At 37.4% G+C, this 26444-nt stretch overlaps 1 protein-coding gene across 5 annotated transcripts in view; it reads right to left on the reverse strand.

Moving 5' to 3' along the window:
- Window positions 1-865: 865 nt before the first annotated feature.
- Window positions 866-26444, reverse strand: part of klhl29 (kelch like family member 29) — a 303479-nt gene continuing 277900 nt past the window's right edge. For all 5 annotated transcript variants that reach the window (XM_078399307.1, XM_078399310.1, XM_078399306.1 and 2 more), the window contains 3 exons: window positions 23968-24161; window positions 19799-19943; window positions 866-6882 (listed from right to left, as the gene is read on the reverse strand). In XM_078399307.1, coding sequence (XP_078255433.1) covers window positions 6699-6882; window positions 19799-19943; window positions 23968-24161 — 523 coding nt within the window. In that variant the 3' untranslated portion in view covers window positions 866-6698. The remainder of the gene's footprint in view (window positions 6883-19798; window positions 19944-23967; window positions 24162-26444) is intronic.

Raw genomic sequence — 26444 nt, forward strand, 5'->3', positions numbered from 1 at the left:
AAAAGTTTTATGTTCCATTTCTAGAGAAACAAAATTGAAAACTAGCTAAGTTATTTGAAATAAAAGTTTTTACTAAAAATCGAAAAACTAAGAACTGCAGATGCTGGTTTACAAAAAAAGACCTAAAGCAGGGAGTAACTCAGCAGGTCAGACAGCATCTTTGGATGCTTACCCGTGTTCTTCAGAGATGCTGCCTGATCCGCTGAGATACTCCTGCACTTTATATCTTATTTTATTCAAAATTCTCACTAGCCTAGATAGCAGCTGAAAGAAAGAATTTGAGTGTTAGACCTCCATCAGAAATCATTTCAAATTTATGCATACCATGGCTAGAACATATCTAGAATGTCAATAATTCAAAAATGAGGCAAGATTCATGAAATATGTTCAAGATTGATACAAGAACTGAAATTATAGCTGTTGTTAACAATCTATAGCTGTTTTCTCTCGGGGGTTAAAAAAAAAGAACCATGGAGTGAGTCGGGTAAGTTTTCAAAATCATTCAGAACGGCCAACGGAGTCTTCTGTAGAAAAGATGTTTCCATTTGCGTGAAAAACGTCTTTGTCCATAGAGTGGTTGGATTGCGGAACTTGCTACCACCGGGTGCATCTGAGTCAAAACACTCAATGCTTTTAGTTAGGACATGAAGGAGAGATGAATAGGAGAAAAGGTTGATATCCTGAATTGAAGTGAATGTGGGGAGACTTATATAGAACATACATATCAACATTGAGCAGGCATTAATAGACCCAAATGATTTGTTTCTATGCTGTTAATAATATGTAATTTTACAGAAAACTTAAACACAATATCTAAATGAATATTTCACTTTATTGCATACAAAAATGAAGTATCATATGGTATAATTTAATAGTCATTTCTACTTAAATGCAAAAAAAAATCCTTTCTACAGACTTTTATCTAAAACATTCTTCTATTTATGTTAATACTGCAATTGAGGAAAAACATTTCAGATACACTGTTACTCTCTGATGTTCACTGCGTCATTGTGCTTTTTCACAGCAAATGTTATATATTACTTTTGTAGGTCAAACAGATAACATTTCTTAGAATAATATTGTCCATCTCTGATTGACTCCTTTGGATTGGGAAACATTTTGAATTGTTTCTAAAGAAACCATGAAGCGACTGTCGTGCAGCTATAGTAATATTCTTTAAGAGGGGTTAAGGTGGCAGAACCTGGATTTGAAATTTATCTTGTGCAGAATTAGATCTCCTAAAGAGCATCGGTTTTAAGCATTTGTGGTTGAAAGTGACTCAGCGATTCCAAAATTACACTTCACACTTTACTCTAAAAAGATAATCAGGGACTGTGTAATTTAAAGGTTCAGCATTTTATGGTAGTGCAGGTCCTCCAATGATACAATTGAGGACTTCTTTCAATTTTATGTTATTAATCATATTTGTTTTGGAAATTTATAATCGTCATGACATTCAGTTTAGTGCGTGAAATACATCCTTAACAATAATGTAACATACTGGGTGGGGGTGATCCAGTGGCACAGAGTTGCTGCCTCACAGCACCAGAGACCCAGATTCGATTCTGTGTGTACGATAGAGCTAGTGTACGGGCGATTGCTGGTCGGCACAGAGTCGGTGGGCCATTTTGGTTTCACCATGTAGAAATTACAGCAGTGTTTATACTAGTCCCCCCATTTCAGGGCACCATAAGGTTTAGGACACATGACTTCACAGGTCTTTGTAATTGCTCAGGTGTGTTTAATTGCCTCCTTAATGCAGGTATAAAAGAGCTCTCAGCACCTAGTCTTTCCTCCAGTCTTTCCATCACCTTTGGAAACTTTTATTGCTGTTTATCAACACAAGGACCAAAGTTGTGCCAATGAAAGTCAAAGCCATTTTGAGACTGAGAAACAAGAATAAGACTGTTAGAGACATCAGCCAAAAACCTTAGGCTTACCAAAATCAACTGTTTGGAACATCATTAAGAAGAGAGCACTGGTGAGCTTACTAATCGCAAAGGGACTGGCAGGCCAAGGAAGACCTCCACAACTGATAACAGAAGAATTCTCTCTATAATAAAGAAAAATCCCCAAACATCAGTCCAACAGATCAGAAACACTCTTCAGTGGTCAGGTGTGGATTTGTCAATGACCACTGTCCGCAGAAGACTTCATGAACAGAAATACAGAGGCTATACTGCAAGATGTAAACCACTGGTAACTGCGAAAACAGGATGGCCAGATTACAGTTTGCCAAGAAGTACTTAAAAGAGCAAACACAGTTCTGGAAAAAAGTCTTGCGGACAGATGAGACGAAGATTAACTTATATCAGAGTGATGGCAAGAGCTAAGTATGGAGGAGAGAAGGAACCGCCCAAGATCGAAAGCATGCCACCTCATCTGTGAAACACGGTGGTGGGGGTGTTATGGCCTGGGCTGAAGGTACTGGCTCACCGATCTTCATTGATGATACAATTGCTGATGGTAGTAGCATAATGAATTCTGAAATGTATAGGCACATCCTATCTGCTCAAGTTCAAACAAATGCTTCAAACTCATTGGCCGGCGGTTCGTCCTACAGCAAGACAATGATCCCAAACATACTGCTAAAGGAACAAAGACATTTTTCAAAGCTAAAATATAGTAAATTCTTGAGTGGCCAAGTCAATCACTCGATCTGAACCCAATTGAGCATGACTTTTTTTATGCTGAAGAGAAAACTGAAGGGGACTAGCCACCAAAACAAGTATAAGCTAAAGATGGCTGCAATACAGGCCAGGCAGAGCATCACCAGAGAAGACACCCAGCAACTGGTGATGCCCATGAATCGCAGACTTCAAGCAGTCATTGCATGCAAAGGATATGCAACAACATACTAAACATGACTACTTTCATTTACATGACATTGCTATATCACAAACATTATGGTGCCCTGAAATGGGGGGGACCATGTACAAACACTGCGGTAATTTCTACATGGTGAAACCAAAATATATAAAAATGGCCTTTATTAAAATCTGACAATGTGCACTTTAACCACATGTGACTTTTTCTATTACAAATCTCAAATTGTGGAGTACAGAGGCAAATAAATAAATGATGGGTCTTTGTCCCAAACATTATGGAGAGCACTGTACCTACTTTTTTACAATGTAGCATCTCTGAGCTCAATGCCATTTGACCATAAGTACATGTTAAGAAAACTATACCTATTTTGTTTCTTGTGACATTTTCTCCTTGTCCCTTTGATTTTATTTCAAATAAATTCTATGCTCATCAAAATGTGAGACAATGTTCATGGGAAATTAACCCTTTTCATCTTCGGATGACAGTTTCCATATGCAATTTCAAGTTCATTTATATTCCATAACAGATGGTACTGACTTCAGAAGGAGTTCTACTGCATAACTGTGAATTTTTCTTTCAACTTTGTACCTGCCGTTCTGTCCATGTCCTCTTAAGTGAGATTACACATTTATTGCTGAATATAGTTTGTTAAGAATTCATTTTCTTTCATACCTCCATGACTGATATTTCAGAAGATCGCAAATAGAATTTGTGGAACAATGTGGCAGGTAGGGCGGTGTTTTTTTTTGGTCGTGTGCACCATTCCATACCCCAGGGTTCGAAGAGATCAATTTGTGGAAAACTTCACATTTGAAAATATTACCACGTTGCAAATGGTCAGTGCTCTGCAACATTGGGCCATTCAATGTATGTGCCTGCACATCCAAAAGTAAGTTGAATTTCTTTCCACTAAGTACTGCCTGGAAAAATGTGAATGTGGAGCATTATAATGGTGCATATGTGTATGGGGTGGGAGGCGGAGTTTGCATATCATCTTAAGAATAAAAGTAACTCTATCTTTGAGGTTCATTTATTTTTTTCCCAATCTCTGCAAACCAAGAGAGCATACTAAAATTGGGTAGGTTTAAAAAAGCTGCAGTTTGGCATCTCTAAATATTAGCTTTGCACTCTGCGTCTTAATTTAGATGACCAGTCATAGAAAATATGCCATTTAGCCCTTCAAACCAGCACCGCCATTCATTGTGATCATAGCTGATCGTCCACATTCAGTAACCCGTGCCTGCCTTCTCCCCATATCCCTTGATTCCGCTAGCCCCTAGAGCTCTGTCTGACTCTTTTAAATTCATCCAGTGAATTGGTCCCTACTGCCTTCGGTGGCAGAGAATTCCACAAATTCACAACTCTGGGTGAAAATGGGTTTTTTTCATCTCATTTTTAAATGGCCTCCCCTTTATTTTTAGACTGTGGACTCGTTAGTCTAGTTCCGGACTCCCCCAACATTGGGAACATTTTTCCTGCATCGAGCTTGTCCAGAATTTGTTCATGCATTTACTAAATGTTTAGTAAATTCATGAACATTTCTGCAAGTTTTAGTTTTGTAGATTAAATGTGCCTCAATGATTCCTCCAGATGATTTTTATGCAAAATGTTGTCAAAGATATATGTAACCTCAGTCAATGGATAACCTTTGGTCTTTGCAATGAATGTCTTTCAATAATTGTCATAACAAAAGTCCAGATGCAAGCGAAGTGCTAAATGCAGGCAGCATTTGTGAAGGAAAATAGACGACGTTTCAGGATAGGATCCTTCTTCTGAAGAATCTGGTCCCAACCTGAAATGTTGTCTATCTATTTCACTCCACAGATGCTGCCTGACCCAGTGGGTTCCTCCAGCAATTTTCTTTTGCTCAGGATTCCAACATTTGCAGTTCTTTGTGTCGCTAGGGCTGCTTTTCCCCCTAGATTAGGATATATGATTCAGAATATTTCCATGAATTGTTGCGTTTTAGGAACTGATATTTGTTCAAGCATATGTCATTTGTGATACTAGGATATCTGAGCTAAGAAGTTCCAATCTGAATATTGATATGGCACCACAATCATGGAAACAGATGGTTATTAACTGCTTATACTTTGAATGTGAAACCCAAGGGATAATCTCTGAAACCCTTGTATCACCTTACAAGACCAAACACTGATCAAAATGGAAGGAGGTCAATGTTATACATAATTGGAATAGGCATTGAAGGTCAATTAGTCTAAATTTTACCAGAATGGTGGAATATAAATGTGTATTTTAAAAAATAATTTGAAAATGGGTTTCAGTGGATTACATCAATTGATAAAGCAAATTCAGAATGCACAAATATGTATGGCACTCTTGTTTCATAAATGTGAGGAGACCCCCATCCTACATGCAGATGGGCTTTCTTTCATTACATTATTAATGTTTGCATTAAAGTGTCAACAGCAAATATTTTCTGGATCCAAGATGACAAGAAGAAAGATCATCTACAGCTATAAATACAACTCCCAGTTCAGTTTGTGAAAGAGTAAGTAAACTTTTGACTTTGACTATGGAATACAGGACATATGGTATTGCTTAAATATAGCTTCATGACAATATGGTGAGTCTGCGGTTCACTTAAAAATTCATGAAACTCCACGTCAAACTCTTGTAGCATGTGGAAGGTATGCAAGGGAGGGGACCTTATATTGCAGTGAAGTGGGATTCTGTCCGAAAACATTATTAATTTAAAGAAGGATTAGATTTTTTCCCCAAGATGTTTGTCTCATTCGATATGTGTTGCATGTTACAATTTTAATGCATGTAATTTGTTTGCCTATTAGTTGACCAGGGAATACTTTATATATGGGCCCAAAGCAACACGGTTAAAAAATACCCTAATAATTTATTAAATAAGATTACAATTGTCAGAAAATACTGTACATAAGTATATTTGGTCCACACATTGTAGTTCTATATATAACTGCTAATGAAAAATTGTGGCTTTATTTGGAAGTTTATTCTGAACTACTATACATGGCATATTAAATATTCATTGGGTTGAAAATCAGGATACTACTTAATATGTGACCATATAGATTATTTTCATACGGTACTATTGGAAGAGCTGAAGCTGACATGTGTCATACTGGATTTATATAATAAACCTGAAGAAGGGTCTTGACCCGAAACGTCACCCACTGATAATAAAACAATGTGGATCTAAAATTCTTCTTTCAAATATAGATTATTTCTAAAATCAATTATTAAAATTTGACTACACTTGCAGCTGAATATTTTGTGTAACTTAATGAAACTGCCTTTTATCTTGATTTGCTTTTGTTTTTCCAATACTGGCTTGGAAACGGATTGCGTGACTTTGAGGGCAGCTTCTGCTTCTGTTCATTTCAGATATGCATGATGTACGGAAGTATCCAAGCTCCCTCTTGGTATAGTCCCTGTATACTATTGAATTTCTTGAAATCTTCAGCACATTCTCTGGGATTGCTTGAGCTCTGTGGGACCGTCGTTTGCTTTCGGTGAATTGTTTACATGCTGCTACTCTGGTACTGCAGATTGTTACACTCTACAAACGATTTACCTTCTAAATGGCCATAACAATATAAAGGTAAACTGTTTGAAAGCAAAACTGATGATTGTTATAAAGCAGGCATTCTTACCTGAATTGCCCATTATCTAAAACAAGTGCCATGTCTTGTGACACTACTAGAAGTACCATAAGTTATACTATAATACATCCATAGGGTCTTTTGCCTTATTTCACCCAATGGTGACTATGGAATCTACATTCAATGTAGACAGTAAAGAGCAACATATTCATTGTTTTAGCGCACTGCAGCAGCAGAATAAAACAATTTAGGAACTGGTATCGTCTCACAGTGTCAACCGCTTTGAATGTATTTTTTGATGACTACACATCCATGCCTAAACACTGGGCAAGGCATGTTTGGCAGGAGTGTCCAGTTGTTACTGCAGGGATCATACGTTTCCATGTTTCCTAATGCAGGTCCTTCACTGCTGACTATCCCTCCAGTAGCATAGATCTTCCCTTCCAGGACTACGGCACTGTAATATAAATAATCAGTGTGAGTTAACTATTCAAGTAATCATCATCATTCTAAGTTTAAGATAAAAGGGTACATTTTCAATTGCCACTTATATATGCTGCTTATGGTCTGACAATTTTAAATTTGCTGCAGCAAGCGTTATTCTTCAACATTGTAGACACGGTGTAGGAATGGATACTTTTTCAATGGAATTGTTTTAAGAATAGTTAACCGGCAACAAAATCTGCTTGAAAATGTGAAGAAATAAAAACAACTAGAGGTGAGTTCAATTTCAATGATGTCAGCAGGGGAAGGTACATGTTGTCAATTAAAATGTTATTTGATCAAAAGCGAGTAACAATGATATTTACTATGTAGTCACTAGATTGATATAAAAATCAAAAAGGTTCACTCATGTCCTTAATTTGTTGCCTTAACTGATCTGGTATAGATCTTAGAAGAGTAAAGAGTGCAGATGCTGAAATCTAGAACAAAGAGCTAAACGCTGGAAGAAATAAGCAGGTCAAGGAGTATCTGTGAAAGCGAAAGGTGCAAGTCAATGTTTTGGATTGAGACTCTGTGTCAAGACCCTGATCTTCTTACTCTAGAAGCACAGCAATATGGATTACTTATAACTACTTATTCAATTGTAAAATATCCATTCTTACAGTTGATTTTTCTAGGGAATTATCCTTCATTTGAAAACGCCGTGATCTTGAATATTGAACCCTGTTGAGAGCTCTTCTTCGAATCTAAAACTAGTGCCAAAGTCTGCAAGAGATTAGAAAATCTCTTCTGTCCAGTTATTCTTGATGTTTTGCACCATATTTGTTTCCAAGTTTAACATTGTGTTGAAGATTATTACCTTCACAAAGAACAACCAATTCTAGGCCTTGGTCCAATATACCGATGGCATCTGTTCACAATATGCTAAACTGGCCTTGGATGGAGAGAACATCTATAATAGAGGCACAAGAACTGCAGATGCTGGAATCTCGAGCAAAACTCAAAGTGCAGGAGTAACTCAGTGGGTAAGGCAGCATCTCTAGAGGTTCATGCTACCTGACCTGATAAGTTACTACAGCACTTTGTGCTTTTCAGAACATCTATAATGCCTGCTGCACTCTGCGCATTGACTTCTCTATGCTGACCAGCCTTAATGTTAAGTATAATCATGACAAAAGTAGAGAATACACATGTCCTGACTTGCCATCTGATGACAGCCAGCCAACCTTGGGCCAAATCATGGGTTTGTTTTGAGAATAGTTATCCGGCAACCATGAGTACTTCTGGGGTGCAGCAACAGCGGATGGTATGGGGATTCTAGGCTTTGCCTCTGCAGTCAATGTTGCCCTGCTGGTCAGCAATTTGAATTCTGAGTGATTTACTCATCAATGCCTCTATTTTTGGTATGTTATTATTAGCACTCTATTATGTTTTATTATTTCTTGTTTATAACCTTTCTATTTGAAGATTGCAGTGTGTTCTTTCAATGCATAATTTCAGTTTAGCTATTATTTTGACAATTTGATACTTTGCTTTTCATACAATGCATGTATGATGTGACATATGTTTGGGTGTATTGGATGCCTTTGTAATCATAACATAGAAGAACTCAAACATTTCTGTGGCATTAACAATCTAGTTTGACATTACATTTTTTTCTCCTGAGTGCTATGATTTTCATAGCAATCAAAATTCGGAATTTAGCTAACAGGAAGAAAATAAATATTGATTTGTGAAGCTTTGGTTGAATGTGTTAGATCTTTATTCATGAAAAAGATAAATAGCTCCTGCTAATTTTCCTTCACTTTTGTTAAGGAGTGTGTGAAGATATGTAAGAAAGAAAATACCTTTGTTCAAGTGTTTGACCGTACTCAAGCACAACTTGATAAGTCTCCAATCAAATAGGTCTTCAAGAAAGTTCTAGCACTTAATCTTTGAACTAAACAGTTCAATAGTTTTCAATGATTTTTTAATAGTTTTCAAGTGAGATAAAAATTGAATCACTGGAGAAGGATATGCAAGGTTTGGAGGGCAAAGGAGATTAATTTGGCCTGACATTCACCTGAGACATTATGAGCCTAATGGCCTGTTCCTGTGTTGTGCTGTCCTGTTCCATGAGCTTCAACACGTAACCCATTTTTAAGCCACATTTCCCGAACAACTCCGATATCATTGTATACACGTCTATCAGAGTCCTTGGATTACTTCCCTTAATCATTCCACGCTTTGCACTTCCGTATATATAATTAAGAATAGGCAAACTTTATATGTCTATTTTCTAACCTTTGTCTTATTGTATAAACTTTGCTGAATTAAGTTATTTAAAACAAGTTCTCAAAAACAACCTCAATCTCACAATTGTCTTTGCTGATTTTGCTTCTCTCCTCTCTTGAAGGCATCGAGTTTCTCTGGGGACGTGGTTTTGCGTGCCTCTCTCAAGTGATCAGATTCAGTGGTGAGTGCTGATATGCTCTTTGATTGCTCTCATACTTTTGTACATGTTCTGGGATGACGATAAGAAGACTTTCCCTAGAGTCTTCCTTGTCTGCAAGGCTCAGCTACAAAATAATTTCACTGTGCTGTTACAGGAACAGAAGACTTGTATGACATATTGGCAATTTGATACCTTCAATAGTTTCAGGCATGAGACAGATGTATCTGGGGATAGTTGTTCTAAAATTGTACAGCTAGCCTCCAGCGCACATTTCACCTGGTGGTATTCTCAGTTCAGAGTCACCACTTCAAGCCCCACTCCAGGGTTTTGGACACATTCATTAATGCATCAAGACAATGGTACGGAGAGGTACATTACTTGAAATTCCTTATTACTGTACAATATAAAATAAGGCCATTCACCCCACTGAGACTCTGTCATTGGATTCTTATTCTTCCACCCCGTCACCCACCACATATTCTTGTAACTTATTAACATCAACTTGCCCTCGATGTTACCATTCATTAATGCCAGGTGCATAGTGAGATCATGCAAACTCCACATAGACAACAATGAAGGTCAAACGTGAACCATGGTGTTAGGAGTTGTGAAGCAAAAGTTCTACTGATTGCAGAATGGTGTAATCTTTCAGTTCTGTTGTTAAATTGGGGACCTATTTACACTTGGGTTTATTTAAAATATCTACTGGTTCTACTTAAAGACCAGCTGAAAACTCCTGTGATATAGACACAAAAAGCTGAAGTGACTCAGTGGGTCAGACAGCATCTCTGGAGAAAAAGAAAAATCCTGTGTTTGGTCTAACATTTATCTCTTACTAAAGCCTGCAACATGTGATCTCGTCATTTATCTCATTCCTGGCCATCCAGAAATTGGTCATTGTTATAAATACATTAAAAAACTTAAAAGTAGTTAATTGACTGCAAAGCAATTCAGGATGTCATTGGCTCATGAAAGGTGCTAGATAAATGCATATTCTTTCTTTATCTGCTTTAGTTCCGTAAACAGTAAATGATTTGCATTACAAAATGTATAGATTATTTATGAAATCAAGTACAATTTCTCATAAGTTGAGAACAAAATACGATAACTTGTACGTTCAAAATCACTTGAGTTTTGTTTTAAATTTTATTGACTTGTAACCATTTGTACACTTTGCATTGAGTGCAATTAACTTTAAGGCAGACTAAGAAACCTATAATTACTGTCCAATTAAAGGACAAATTATTTATGGCACAGAATTCTGCATAGAGCAGCAAGGTCATTTCCTGAAATCTTCTGTTTGCCAACCTCCTAGTGATTGCACTTAAGTTAATTGGTACAATGAACTGCAAGCCGTTTTGTTCAAACTAATTGACCAAAACACTGTGCTCCTTTGCTCAGCTTTAAATGTCTCAGCTTAGCTTTAAATGTCTTTCCGAGGAAATTAAAGCCAAGGCAGAAAAAGCTGGAAGCAATCAGCAGGTCAGGCAGCCTCTGTGGAAAGAGAAACAGAGTTAACATTTCAGATCAAAGACCCTTCAACAGAACCAGATTTAGTCAAAGAATCCTTGACTGGAAAATTTAACTCTTTCTCCTTCTAACCACACATTAAAAAATTGACAGGGATAATCTGCTCTTCATTCTTGTGAATGTTGAGCAATGATAACTTGGACAGTTTGATCACTTTATTGGGACAAGCACACCATAAAGAATGATTGTGGATCCAAAAGGAGTGTGGATCACATTACGCTGCTATTAAAATGTCAACATGATGCAGTAGGAGAGAGTTAGGAGTATGTCAGAAAATAAATTATTAAAACAAATGAAGAGGTGAAATTAATAGCTAAAACATTGTTTGGAGTAGGAGCATAAGATAAACGTGGACAGGTAACCTGCACTACCATACCTGATCTTGAACCCTAACATTTCTCTGCTTTATTCTTGCCTTCCTTGATTTCAAAAACAAATCCTTGCATTGGACACAAATCCCTTAATTCTGTGGACAATTTCCTGACTAATTACTTTGCTTAAAATTATCTTGCCACAGTCCAATTAAAATAGTTGTCAGTTTTCACTTCTAACAGAGCAATATCCTACAGCGAGATGTTACTGCTGAATTCAGTACAAAGGGGTGATGATTAAGTAAATGGCATCTGTTAAGCATTCTCTTTTCAAAACCATACCCATCATTATATTATAGGTTTAAAATCTAACCTAATTTCCAAAATGTTTCTGCTCAAAGGAAAATAAAGTGATTCTTTGTAGATGCTGACCCATCCAGTTCACAGGGGGATTTCACTGACTTGCTTGTAGTAATTATATTCATGCAATGAAATGGTTTATAAATATTTATTCTGTATATACCTCTTTAACATATAGTTCTAGTGTTGGTGGATTAGCATGCAAATTAATTTGAATCAAAATCAGGAATTAAAAAAAATCAATATCTAATATGGGAGGCTTTATATTTAACTATTAATTTATTTTCATAATGGACAGCAAATGAGATAAACTATATTTTCAACATTGCATGTAAAAACACTTCTAAGAATTTAAATGAAAATTGATATCTTGTGTTTAATGGGGTGTGGACAGACAGGTTTTCTTTAAAACCTTTTCTTTAGCATAAGGTCCCACCTTTCACAGACACAAGGCAAAATCTACTAGAATGTAGAGTGCTTACCTTCAAATATGTTTGACGAATACTTACTGATGCAAAATATGCTTGAATATTACATCAGCATTCTGACCTTTTAATTTTTGCTACAACCATGATGGCCTTGCAGCGTTTGACAAATTTACCATTTTGCAAAGTTTCTGAGCAAGTTTAAGTCAAGAACCTCATTAAACTGAGATTGTTTAAATCTATTTAAATTAATACTGATGTGGTGAAAACCCTGTGATTCACCTCACATTCTGAACATTCATTTGATCTGTAGTTATTCGTGGATGTAGTGTTATAACTGGAAATCTTCCTGCTGTAAAATTATGTCGACCTCTAAATTGACAAATTCTTGCTTGGATTTAGGGTATGACAGCAATGCATATCAAGAAATCATAAGACATTGTAAATGAGCCAGGGAGCAAGAACACTGGACTTAATTAAGAAGTGTTAAGATTTATTATCCACAGTATTTCTGATGCCAGATAAGTGTAAATAAGCCAAGGATCATGCTGTTAAGAAATAGCAATCAAAAAATATAATTAGTTACTAATATTAAAATCCAGCCAGCACTGCTGAAAGTTAAAAGAGCAGTCTTTTGTAAAATAAAAGTTTGTAAAACCTTTTTTCTATTTGAGAGATGGATTTTATGTATTATCAGCAAGTGCTGTGTTATTGCCTTTCAATACTATTCATATTCTCTTGCTACTTGAACACAAACATATTGGGTCGAATACCATGTTACTGTTCTGCTCCAAATGAAGCTATAATCAGCTATTTTAATTAATCATGTGACCAATGTGTAATGTAAATCTCAAGCACAGAAAAGGTATATCATATGCTGCAACCATTAAAATATTAAAAGGATCAAACATTGACACAAACACCAGAAATGGAGAAAACATCAATGTTAGGCATTATGTTTATTTAAGGAAGAGGATTCTTTAAATGCAAAAATAGGTAAATTCTCCTCAAAATGTCCTCAAAAGATAATTGATATTAAATACTTATTTTAGCCATACTGAGAGATAATGGTTCAATGGTGCTGTAAAGTGATTAAATCCATTCTGGATACACCTATGTTTTTCTTTGTGTATGTTTTCTGCATGCTTTTTTTGCCTCTCTTGCATTTGGGGACTTAACGTTATAGTTATGTGAAGAACATGAGCATTGAAGTCTACTGCAGACAAATGATAATACAAACAACATGCTGTGCTGGGAACAGTAATACAATTAGGATTGAAACAAAAAATAGATGGAGTTGCCCTACCCATAAATATTACATTCAAGGCTTCCCACTTCAATGTACAGTGATGAATTTACATAAATGATGCTAGCCTCTTTCTCATGTGCACAGCTTTCTCTATATTATCACAAAAATGCGAAACAAACTAAAATAATACTATTTTTTGGATTATATGAAGTATTATGCTGGAGCAACATCTACTATGCTCCTTAAAAATACTAGTTCACAGCATGATAGTGGTTGTATGAGGAAACTATTCCAGTTTGCCCATTCCGTACTTGGAAGTCAAGGAGGAAAATAGATCATAATTAAAGTTGAAATCAATAGTATTTATCATGAAATGTAGTGAAAAGCTTTGTTTTGCCTGATATCCAATCAGATCAGATAATACTATATATAAATACAATCAAGTCAAACTCAAGTACAATAGATAGAGCAAAGGGGGAAGATACAGTGCGGAATATAGTTCCCAGCAATGTAGTGTGCTATTTCACTAGATAATGTCCAATGTCTGCAATGGATTAGAGGTGAATCAGATACTACCATAGCTTTTGCACTTTCTTATATTCGTAAGGTTAGATTTCAGTACAATGAAAACCACAAAGTTTATCCTTCTGAAATTTACGCTATTGTCACAATGCAAAACCAGTAAAGTACTCAGATCTCCAGAGCAACTTATATAATATGGTTCTTTGCTTATTAATAAACACCTTTATCCTTGACCATTTGTCACTTTAGCAGGTCAATCATATATAAGATATGCTATTCAGCAGAATACTTGAGTTTAAAACTGTACAACCATGGATTGAATCAGTAAGAAATATTGTCATAAAATTATTAATATTCTTTTTGTACAAGCAAAATACTTAGCAGGAAAATGAAAAGTTGCTTTCCATCAGAAAGCAACCTTTCAAATTATTTACACCTATAAGTTTGACACATTTACATTTAATCACGTTTTTAACATATTATATGGATGTGAGCGAACTAACAGAGCTCTGACATATAAGGCAAGGTGTTAAATATATATTACGTCTTAAACACTGCCAAATGTAATCTCTGGCATTGAAAGTTAACTTTCTGCTAATGTGGAATCCCTTTTTATTTTTTTGTGTCTTTCATCTTGCTCTCTCTATTTTGCTTTCAATGCCAAATCTGAACCAACAAATTCAAATCGGAATATTTGGGATCTGTGCTGTCCATTAACAAATTTTTCAATCTGTTTGGTTAAGAGGATGCATGGGGCCAGATCTTGCTGGCACAAAGACCTGTCCATAATTGGTTGACACAGTCATCCCAGGCCTATTTGGATGTGTAAGGCAAAGCTCCATCATTGTGGTCCCGAAGATATGAAGGACCTCCAACAGAGAAATGGAGATGATCTGTCCCCAAAGAGCCTTGACAGCAGTTTCATCGGTTTTCAATGCAACAGGAATTTAACAGAATTTAATAAATCTTTAAAAGCAGCAAAATTAGCTTAAAACATTTAATTATCTGTATGGAATGATTTTATAATGATCATTTAAACATGGTAAATGAAGTTCCTAGCCCATGTAAGGCTATGGGGTGGTTGGAGAGGGGGAGAAATCTGATGAACAGTCATCACCACTTAAACTAGCATCCTGCTGATTGCCTCAGACAATTTGCGTTATCGGAAGGTATTTTCCTCTGTCACTAAATATCTCTGATGCATTTAGAAACAATGGCAACACATTTCACTAATTTAAAAAAATGATACTTTAATTTTTGCATTTATTTTATATAATTCATCTGATCAATTAGTTGGGAATATTACTTTAGTAATATTAAAGTACAAAAAGAACACACTTACCTTTCTCCTACTGAAGGGCAGTGAGCCAATACAAATGGATGGGACTGTGCTGAATGTGCCAGCAGTGGCTGGTGTAACACTGAGTGGTTAATTATGAGAAGCATCCAGCCCCTCAGGAGCAATCCCTGGTAAGTCCAGGGAAAGAGTGAAGAGACATCTCATATTTCCTCACTGCAGCGCACAGATGGCCTACAGCTGGGCTTCTGCCCATTATTTGCAGAAGGAAGCATTTCAATAATTTGTAAAGTACCATGTTACTTACCAATCATAGACTGCAAGCAGATTCTACAAGAAAAGATGTCGAGAATAGAGCTTCTAATGGTTCTTAAATAATAGCATGGAAAGCAATGGTGAGGATGTCAGAATGATTTGTTTGAGCCATATACAATGTTTTATTATACAAAACCAGCATCAATAATCGGAGAAAAGCTGCAGATGATTAATGGTTTATTTGTATTAAAATTACTATTCCTAAGGAGTACTGTAAAACAAAGGAATATAATTACGCTGCCTATTATAAGAAAATTTGGTTTAATTTCTGTGCAAAATATTTTTAAAACTTTTTTACCTATTGCACATATTATAAAGGGTTCAGTTCCCTATTGGTATTGGAATGTTTGCCAAAATACAATGAAAAGCTACTGAATGCGATCCAATCAAGTCATACCATACATGAGTTCAATCAAACTGTATTAAAGTACAACATCTAGTATAAAGAGAAAAATACCAGAGTGCAAAATACAGTGTTATGGCACTATAGCATTACAGTTACAAAGAAAAAGTCCAAGGATTGTAATATGGTAGGTTGGAAGATTGGGACTACACCCCAGCTTTGGGAACCATTCAGTAGTCTGATAACAGCAGGGAAGAATCCTAAATCTGGTGGTATGTGCTTTCAAGCTTTTGTATGTTTTGATGGGATAGGGAAGAAGAGGGAATGTTGAAGATAGATACAAAAAGCTGGAGTAACTCAGTGGGTCAGGCAGCATCTCTGGAGAAAAGGCATAGGTGACTTTTCAGGTTGAGACCTTTCTTGTTGGCTGCTTTCCCAAGTCAACGATAAGTGTAAATCCTCAAATGTCAGATTATTTTATTTAAAATATCAAATTAGAAATTTGAAATATAAAAGACTTGTCCCTCGAGCAGATACTTGAATAAAATTGAAAAAGACTGTTTTCATATGGTACAGCACACATTTCAGGAGGCAAACAGGCCTTCTCACATTTACCCATGCGTGGGCACAATGAAGGATCACCAGTTGATTCCTAGGATAACAGAGGTATCCTCTGAGGAGATTCGGTAAAATGATCTTGATCACTCAAGATTAGACAACAGACAATAGGTGCAGGAGGATGCCATTCGGCCCTTCGAGCCAGCACCGCCATTCAATGTGATCATGGCTGATCATTCTCAATCAGTACCCTGTTCCTGCCTTCTCCCCATACCCCCTGACTCTGCTATCCTTAAGAGCTCTATCTAGCTCTCTCTTGAATGCATTCAGAGAATTGGCCTCCACTGCCATCTGAGGCAGAGAATTCCACAGATTCACAACTCCCTGACTGAAAAAGTTTTTCCTCATCTCAGTTCTAAATGGCCTACCTCTTATTCTTAAACTGTGGCCCCTTGTTCTGGACTCCCCCAACATTGGGAACACGTTTCCTGCCTCTAATTGGAAAAATGAACAGTGATCTAAACAAAGTATATAAACCTCTTATGTGCCTCAGTATGTTAGATCTTTGAAAGGCTGCTTTTCCTGGTGTGTTAAGACCCAATCATCAAAGTCTCAGTATGTGGGACTGACCCTGACTGATCTTGGAACAAAATGAAGAGGAATTTCTTCATAGGTTTGGGTGCCATTTCATTTTCTACCTTAGAAGCTGGGCCATCTTCATCCCTGAATATATTTAATATTGACATAAATTAGGTTTTGCAAAACTCTTAAACTGTAGGACAGACAAATCTATGTGGGGTGGTAAATCAACTGTTATTATACCGAGGAGCAGACTTGAGAGAATGTAATGCCACTACTATTCTTAATTATGTTTCTACTTTTAAATTACAATCCCACTGTAATTTTCTATAGTCATCTGTAGTCTTGGTACAGGATAAGTTGCCTTTTGCCTTCCACCCGCACAAATCCATAGAGGATCTGTGAACCCTGCTGGCAGAAGTGCCTCAGATATTAATGACATTGTTGCACTGCCATGACAACATCACCAATGGTCAGACTCCACCATTATTTTAGAAGTGCAAATGCCTCGTTTCCAGTGAGTAGAAGCTTCTGCCACCTCACCAATTTTATTTTATTTGCTAATTATACCTAAATATGGCCTGCCAAGTATTTTGCAAAATATGCAACAACAAAACACAACTGCCCTGGCACCTCCTCACCAATCATATTGTAATTGACAGTGGTTGGGCAATCATGTGTAGGACATGGTAAATAATCTGAAATTCTGCACAGCAGGTGAGCTTTATATTGTGCATGTGTGCTTGAAAATGAGTCCCCAGTATCCCAGTACAATATATCACTGTTAACCCACAAATTTAATAGTTGAAGCAAAATTAATCACTGAGTTATCCACTTCGTTGCACCTTTGTCGCCTACCTTACCATGCATAATTAACAACCTTGAGTCTCTATTTCTAAATACACTGCATTTATCAACAATAGCACAAAGCGGGGCTTGCGTCATAATGCGTCAGGAAAAAACAGCATGTCAAAGCGGACCTGTCTGCTGACTGACAATGGTGACATCCCCGTTCCACCATCCCTAACCCTACACATCACAGAAGGCCAGAACCAGACATCAGCAACAAATTGCACAAAATTACCATCTCATCCCATCTGCAACATGTTCAGTCTTTCAGAGAAATTCCCTTGGTTCCACCCACAGTTCGTTGCTCCCCTATCCATCAGGTCTGATGAAGGGCCTCTTGTGTGAGATCTTAACTGTTTCTCTTTCTAAAGACGCTACCAGACCTGTTTAGTATTCCCAGAATTTTTAATTTTCTATCTTTAAACCATGTTGGATGAATTTTTCCTATCCTACACGCAATGTAGTGTGCTATTTCACTAGATGTGGAGTCTGCATAATTGGCAGGTCCCATCACCTTCCCCTTAAAGAGCTCACGACACAGATATAGTAGGTTAATGTTCTGGTAATTGTCCCTCAATAGCATTCCACCTCATCCTTGCAAAGACATTCCCATTATTCTCTCTCACCCTTCCCCCGCATACTCTTCTGAAAACTTACTTGCGTCTTTCTTTCCCAGATCTGATTAAGGGGCGGCATATCCGATATGTTAACTGTTTCTCTTTCCACTGATCTGCCAGGTTTTTGCACCATTTTCAGTTTTTGTTTCAGATTTCCAGCAACTGCAGTTTTATTCTATTTTCCAAGCTAAGCTTGTGTTTCATTGTCTGCTTGATGCTGACTCCAGCAATTCTCTAACACCTACAGCTCTGGCATGTTGGCTGAGTGTGTTTGAGGTAAAGACAGGATACTTCAAGCAACTCATGGGTAATGCCTCATGTTTCCTACATCCGCCTCCTGAGACACACTTAATTCTTCTCCCTCCCAGTCGCCCAATAATGTGACCTCACTTAGAAAAATGATGAGGATTGATAGAGAGGAAATTAAAGTACACTTATCTCCAATGTATATTTACAGGCAATTTTTATGGTAGTTTATCGTTACATGTACTGAGGTACATTAAAAAGTTTTGCGTGCTAACCAGTCAGCGGAAAGACAATACATGATTACAATCGAGCCGTCCACAGTGTACAGATACATTATAAAGGTAATAATGTAAATAATGTTTAGTGCAAGATAAAGTCCGATCAAAGATAGACTGAGCAGTTCCAATGAGGTGGTAATTCATGACTACTCTCTAGGTGTTGGAAGGAGGTTTTAATATGTCTGTCGTAAACAGGAACCAAAGAAAATTTTCTTTACAAATTCACGGAGCTACTTGAAATCATCTGCATGTTAATTAGGAATAAGATTTATGTCTGAAGGTTGCAACTTGACTTAGGTTGAAGGTTATTATTTTCTCTGGCATGGCAGTTGGTTCTGTTGTGGATGTCATTTATTTGTTGCTAAGGAATTATGAAACCTGAGCACCTGAGTGTGGGTAATAACCAAACAAAAATAAGATTGGGATTATTTGTCAAACGATTGAAGAGTTGTGAATTGCAATGGAAAAGGTTTAGAAGGTAGAGGGTTATGGGCGAAAGGTTAGGAAAGGCTTAATGGGATATCGGACTATCTTCGATAGAGCTTCAAATTTGGGACGAAGCATTGGTTGGCATGAACGATTTAGGCCGAAAGGCCTGTTTCCCTCCTGTTTGTCTCTGTGCTTCATTTATCCTTTAGTGAGGCTTTTAAAGAAAATGGCCTCTGTCACTTCTGCAACAGAAGTTACAAAGATTTTTGTTACCAATATTTACCAATGTAATTTTTATAATACATTTTCCCTCATTAATCATGTGCCAATTGGTGATTATTTGAAGTGGGATAGTGAGGCGAGGCGAGGTAAAGATCTTTGAAACAATTAGGTGCTATTTGAAATAATCAGATGACCATGATTTTGTCTTAAATGTTTATCTATGATACGGAATTTAAAGTAACAGTTTCAGTAGTGCTGACTTACATTCAAGTACAAAAATGGATAAAAGAGGCTGCCGGTTTACTAGCTGAATAGTTTTACCCCTGTCAAGAAAATAAAAAGACTGTTGTTTGATTTATTCATACCTGCAGAATTGTCTGGAGTGATTCATGTTTGGCCCGGCTTTGATATTCCCTTTGTCAGGATCATATATGGTGGTTGCTCGTGCATAGGCACCTCCAAGAATAAAGACAAATCCATTGAGAGTAACTGCAGGAGCATACTTGTTATCTATTGATGGAACAAAATAAATTCAACACTTAAATTCATGTGGAACTTCATGTTAGTAATTCAGAAACAGCATTTAAAAAAGAATACAGTGCGAAGAATTCTAAAAATCGCATTCATAATTTAATGAGTTTGGTTTCCCAGTGCACTTAATGCCAATTTCTATTTAAGCCTTTTGTTTTCACAATTTTGAAAATGCATGTTCTACCAAATCAATGACAATGAAATTAATGTGGCAATGTCCATTTAAACAAAATAATTATAAAACCTATTTCAATATAAAGCTGGTAATAGATAAAATGAATTGTGAACGCCTAGTCAAAGTGGTGTCTCATTGGTCTTTGAATCAGTAACCCATATTAAATTGTGGCTGATTCTCTTTGCCATAGGCACTCATAACAAACAGTTTACGCAGGCTAGCAATTGATTAGTGGCTTAAATACCAAACAGGATTCTCATGATCAAAGACCTATAAGATACCTGTACATATTTAAGAGTGCCTATCACATCAAGCAAGTCTCAAGGGCCTCAGCTACAAGGAGAGATGGAGCAGAGGAGAATTTTTTTCTTTGGAATCTAGGAGACTGAGGGGAATAGATGAGGTAAATGTGCAGTCTATTTCCTCAGAGAAATCCAGAACTAGAGGACATACGGTAAAGTTTTAGGGGAAAGATTTAATAGGAACCTTTTTCGACAGAGGGTGTTTGGTATATGGAATGAACTGCTAGAGGAAATGGTGAGGCAGGTATAATGACAACATTGAAAAGACCTTTGAACTGGAACATGGATAGGAAAAAAGACAAAACATGCTGGAGTAACTCAGTGGGTCAAGCAGCATCTCTGGAGAACACGGATTGGTGATGTTTTGGTTGGGACCCATCTTCAGACAGATTGTAGGGGTTTGTGAGAAAGATGGAAGAGAGAAGGGGCAGGACAAAAGGTTTGATAGGTAGATGGTTGGACAAAGGCCAGAAATAAAAAAGCAGTAGGTGTGGGAGAAAGGAGTGAAGAGTTGTGAATTGCGATAGAAAAGGTTTAGAGGGTTATGAGCCAAAGGAAAGGAAAGATTTAACGGGATATGGTACGAGCATTGATGGATCATAGTTGGCATGGATGATTAAGGCCGAAAGGCCTGTTTCCCTGCTGTATGACTATATGTTTCATTTGCCCTTTGGTGGGACTTTTCTTAAAAATGGCCTCTGTCACAGAAGTAACAAATATTGAGATAATGTAATTTTTATAATACATTTTTTCCTCATTAATCATGTGCAAACCCAATCCAATAGAGTGAGAGATTTCTTGAAGTTCACCAATTCTGTAATTTTGGAATGAAATTAGAAGATAAGCACAAACAAGTAGAATGCAAGAGGCATCTTCGGAATGCGTCCGTGAGGATTTTGTGGCCAATTTGAAACATCGGTAATTGCTGATTCAGTACGGTTATCACTCTTTAGAATCTATGTGTTCTCTATTTCGACCCGAATGAAGCGAGACACAAGAACATCAGGAAAATTGATCATCCTGTTGAGTGTGAACATCTTGGCAGTGGTGATACAGCACTCACCAGCCTCTGTTAAAAAAACCCCAACTTGCTCCACACATCTTTAAATTTTGCCCCTCACTTGAAAGCTATGATCTCTAGTATTTGATTTTTTCCATCCTGGGAAATAGGTTCTGTCTGTTTACCCTATCTATACCTCTCACAATTTTACAAATTTAATCTTCCTGTTTTCTTTAATTCTTTGCCAATGAATGCATTACCATTATTAAGACCCATTCTTTTCACATTGCAAGGGTTACTTCTGTAGTTATAACAGCAGGTCAAGGGTTGTGTCGCCAGTAAGTGAGTGGTTCAGCTAATATTGCAAATTCTTTTCACTGTTATGAAATATAATTGTTTGATGGAACACGCTCATTTGCCTGGATGACTGCTGCTCCAAAACATTTGAAACACAATGGAACCCAGAAAAAAGTAGCCCACTTGATTATGTTCACAAGTTATAGGAGCAGAATTAGGCTATTTGGCCCATCAAGTCGATTCTGCCATTCAATCATGGCTAATCTGTCTTTCTCTCTCAACCCATTTTACTGCCTTCTCCCCATAACCCTGATGCCCATTCTAATCAAGAATCTATCAATCTCCTTAAAAATAATCTACAGCCTTCTGTGGCAAAGAGTTCCACAGATTCACCACCTTCCTACTCAAGACATTCCTCCTCATCTCCTTTTTAAAGGTATGTCCTTTTATTCTGAGGCTGTGGCCTCTGGTCCTAGACTCTCCCACGTGTGGAAACATCCTCTCCACATCCACTCTATCCTGGCCTTTCAATATTCGGTAAGTTTCAATGAGGTCCCACCCACCCCCCCCATTCTTCTAAACTCCAGTGAGTACAGGCCCAGTGCTGCTAAATGCTCATCATATGTTAACTCACTCACTACATTCTCCACGCTAAATATTTACTCTCCACTAATATTGCACTGCGCTAATACAGTCTCTAAAATGGACTTCAGTCCCTAACCAAGGCCAACTCCAAAACAGCCTCCCAAAAGCATGACCTCCACCACCAAGGAGGGCAAGGGCAGTAGGCACATGGCAACACTAGCAATTGCAGGTTCCCCACCAAGTCAAAATCTGTTCATTGTTCCATCATTGCCGGGGTTAGAATCTGAATAATCTCCAAGCAACAACATTATGAGAATATCATCACCAGGACTGCAGAGGTTCAAGTTGGTGCCTCACCACCACCTGGTCAAGGGCGATTTAGGGTTGGGCCATAATTCTGTGAATGAATAAAAGTAATGCCTTGGCATTCAGTCTTAAATTACTTCCTAGATTCTCTGATCCAATCGCTAGATAACCATTTACGTTTTGAAGGTTCCATTTTTGGGATGAACTATCAATCATTGATAGTTGTATTGTCATTCTCTGTGCCAGATTAGGAAGTGTAACAGGGCACCCATATGAGAAACAATAGAGCTTTGAGTTATGAACCATTGGTCATCCGTACTTGGTCTCCCACTCAAAGCTATGTTGCAATAGGAGGACAGAGCAGAGAATGACCTCGTGGAGATAAACATAACGAGTAATTCATCCTTTAGATTTGTCTCTGTCCCTGCTTAAAGTGTCCTTCTCGAATTCCACACTGAATATCCTTGAGCAGCAGCCAAGAACAGGAGCTGATCACAGGGTGAAATCAAAGGGAAATTTACAGCCTTTCTTCAGATTTACGGTATAAATAAAACAAGACAAAAATCAATTAACATTCTGAGCCAAGAAATAACATATCCTTAATACATTAATCATAATGATGGAATATTTTAAAAAACAATGAAGTTATTTTGTATAATGCTAACTCTGTATTAAGCTGATGCAGCAGTTAATCACTTCCATTTGGTTGAAATGCTATTGTTTATTGAACAGGATGATAAGGGATAATAATTAGCCTGCTAACTCTCATTGGTGTTCCTGTGAAACATTGATAAAGGATGATGGCTCGCTACTCTCTCACATTATAAAGTAGTGACTCCCCTGGTCCAGTTGAGTGTATTCGAACATGCACAGTAACTATGTAGAATACTTCTCTGGGCTAAATATGCAAAAGCATTACACGCTAGAATTAATCAAGGCATTTTACAAATGAGAACTGCCAAATGACCAATATCTTCTGATGTATAACTAAAAAGGGTTTGGGATTTCAGTGTATTTATTCTTTAAAGTTTGGCTTTGCCACATTAATTTTGAATGATTTTGTGCAGCATAATAAAACAACCCACCAACCAACCCCCACGAGACTGAGCAAAAACTCCTGCATTGATCTAAATGTATGAAAATTGGCCATGAAATTCTGCAAGGATTCTACTGTTCTCCTGCATATCAATGACAGTAATTAGAAACAGGATGGAATCTAGGGGACATTATCTTCATTATGTTTTCAACTCCTGTTGACTAGTAATGAATTAATGTCACTGATATTATTGATAATCCCATGAGATCTATGCAATATTCCAATAACAGTTGCTACTGTACCTATCATAGGAGATTCGATGAAAGTCCATGTGTTTGTTTGAAGAACATATGATTGCAGAACACCAGCTGCCCGTCCCGACTCATTCACACCACCAAACACATATATTTTGCCTCCACACACAGTTGCAGCTGCAGAATGCACAGCTTTGGGAAGAGGAGCCACAGTTTCCCACTGATTGGTTATTGTGTCGTACCTGGAAGAACAGAATTTTCAAGCATCATTAATCACTAGCTGCAGTGATTTTGAAAATACCTTTCACTAAATAGTGCAATTACACAGTAAATAACATCATTTTTGTAACTTATTTAATATTATGTGATGGGATTTTCCTCTCATTTGGTCCTACGTAACCTCACTGTTCCTCCAGGCAGTCAGCTTTTTGCTGTGTTTTCATTTTGGTGATTATGAATTAGGTCAGAGAATACACTCTAAAACTATCAGTATTACACTGGTTGTGTGATTAATAAGAGCCAGTAGTTATCAACTCGTCATTCCTGTGAATGGCATAAAAGGAGCCCCGAATACAGCAATGTTGGGACCTGTCAACTTCTCATTAAGAATAAGGCATACCAGTGGAAGCACTATGGGACAAGGACAGATTGGTTTTTATTTATTTATTTTCCAGTGTGGAAACAGGCCCCTCGGCCCACCGAGTCAGTGCCGACCAACGATCACCCGCACACTAGTTCTATTGTACACTCCAGGGATAATTTACAGAAGCCAATTAACTTACAAACCTGCACACCTTTGGAAAGTGGGAGGAAACTGGATCACCCAGAGAAAACCCACGCTGTCACAGGGAAAATGTGCAAATTCCATACTGACATCACTCTAGATTGAACCCGGGTCGCTGGTGCTGTAAGACAGTAACTCTACTGTTGTGCCACTGTGTCACCCTTTTCTTTCAATTTCTCCCATTATCACACTCCATCCTTTATCCCATTACTGCTCCATCCAACTTCCAGAAAGTCATTTCAACAGGTACATGATAGGATAGGTTTAGTAGGGTATGGACGATTAAATGCAGGCAGGTGGGACTAGCTTAGATGGGGCATGCTGGTTGGTGTGGGCATGTTGGACCAAAGGGCCTGTTTCCACGCTGTATGACTCTAAATATCATTTGTCTCTGAATGGGGTTTAACACATCCTGGCTATGGCCAAGAAATTAGAGTTGTATCATTAGGCGGAACCAGCCCTCTGTCATTATACCACTGAACTGATTCAGGTTGAATGGATTGGACTTCCAAGAAGCACCATTTGAAATGACACCAAAAATGTGCATTTAGTCTTCATAATCATTGCCATATTATCTTCTATGATATAATTTTCAGGCGGAAGACAGTGTAAAGACACATTCCATAAGGAACGGGATAGAATAAGAACCCAAATCATTCAAAGTCCCAGGGTGCAATAGCAATGTGGCTAAATTATTGGACCACCAGTCAAGGACATGGGCCATTGATCCAGGGTCATGAGTTTGAATCCCATCAAGGAATTTCAATTCAAGCAGTAAAATAAATCTAGTCAGCAATCATAAAGTTTCTGGTTTGCCGGAAAATTGCATCTTGTTTACTGATGTTCATGAAAGGAAATCTGTCCTTACCGATTTTGTCCTACGTGTGACTCTGGACCCATCAATATGGTCTAGTCAAAATTGTCACCCTGGTTCAGTGGCAATTTAGGGATGAATAACATTGTGGCGAAGAATGTTATAACGTGAAGAAATGAAAAACGACCCTTAGCTTTTGGCCTATAAGTAATCCTAGAGATGTGCAGGCTTGTAGGATAATTAGTCTCCGTAAATTGCCCCTAGTGTGTAGGGAGTGGATGTGAAAGTCGGATAACATAGAACTAATGTGAACGGTTGATCGATGGTCAGTGTGGACTCGGTGGGTTGTAGTGCCCTTTATCCATTGCGGTACCTCTAAACATGAAAACTAAAATTAGTATTATCCTTTCGTTCGAAACACATTGTCTACCTTTTTTCCATAATCAGTCCACCCTGTACCTCAATGATAAGCTGTAACATAGAGCAGAAATGCAACTAAATTACTATACTTATTCTGTTTGGCTTCCTTACCAATTGAATGGTCTGAACACCTAATTGCCTGATTTATAATTGATCAATTTATGAATGACAATTGCACTAGCTCATGTCAGATGGGAAGTTGAACCCTTAAATATATCCTGGAGTTGAAAACTGCAAACCCATTTTCCTGATTAATATGGTATAATTCAATGTTTCGCTTCACAAAATTGAAGGACAGTTGACAGAGCTCCAATTCTTGCGTACTTAAAGGTGTCAACGAAGCTGTACTTTTTCTAGATTAGTGGCAGCAGGTATTCAGAACTCAGTTTGTAGCACATATAAGACTGTCTTGGCATCAATTCGATAACTGCAGCAGCATAACCACCATCGTTTGAATATAAATCTGGCAAATGAGAAATTGTAGGATTATGGAATTGTTAATATAAC

The sequence above is a fragment of the Rhinoraja longicauda genome, chromosome 5 (assembly GCF_053455715.1).
Source record: "Rhinoraja longicauda isolate Sanriku21f chromosome 5, sRhiLon1.1, whole genome shotgun sequence".
In the NCBI taxonomy this organism is placed as follows: Eukaryota; Metazoa; Chordata; class Chondrichthyes; order Rajiformes; family Arhynchobatidae; genus Rhinoraja; species Rhinoraja longicauda.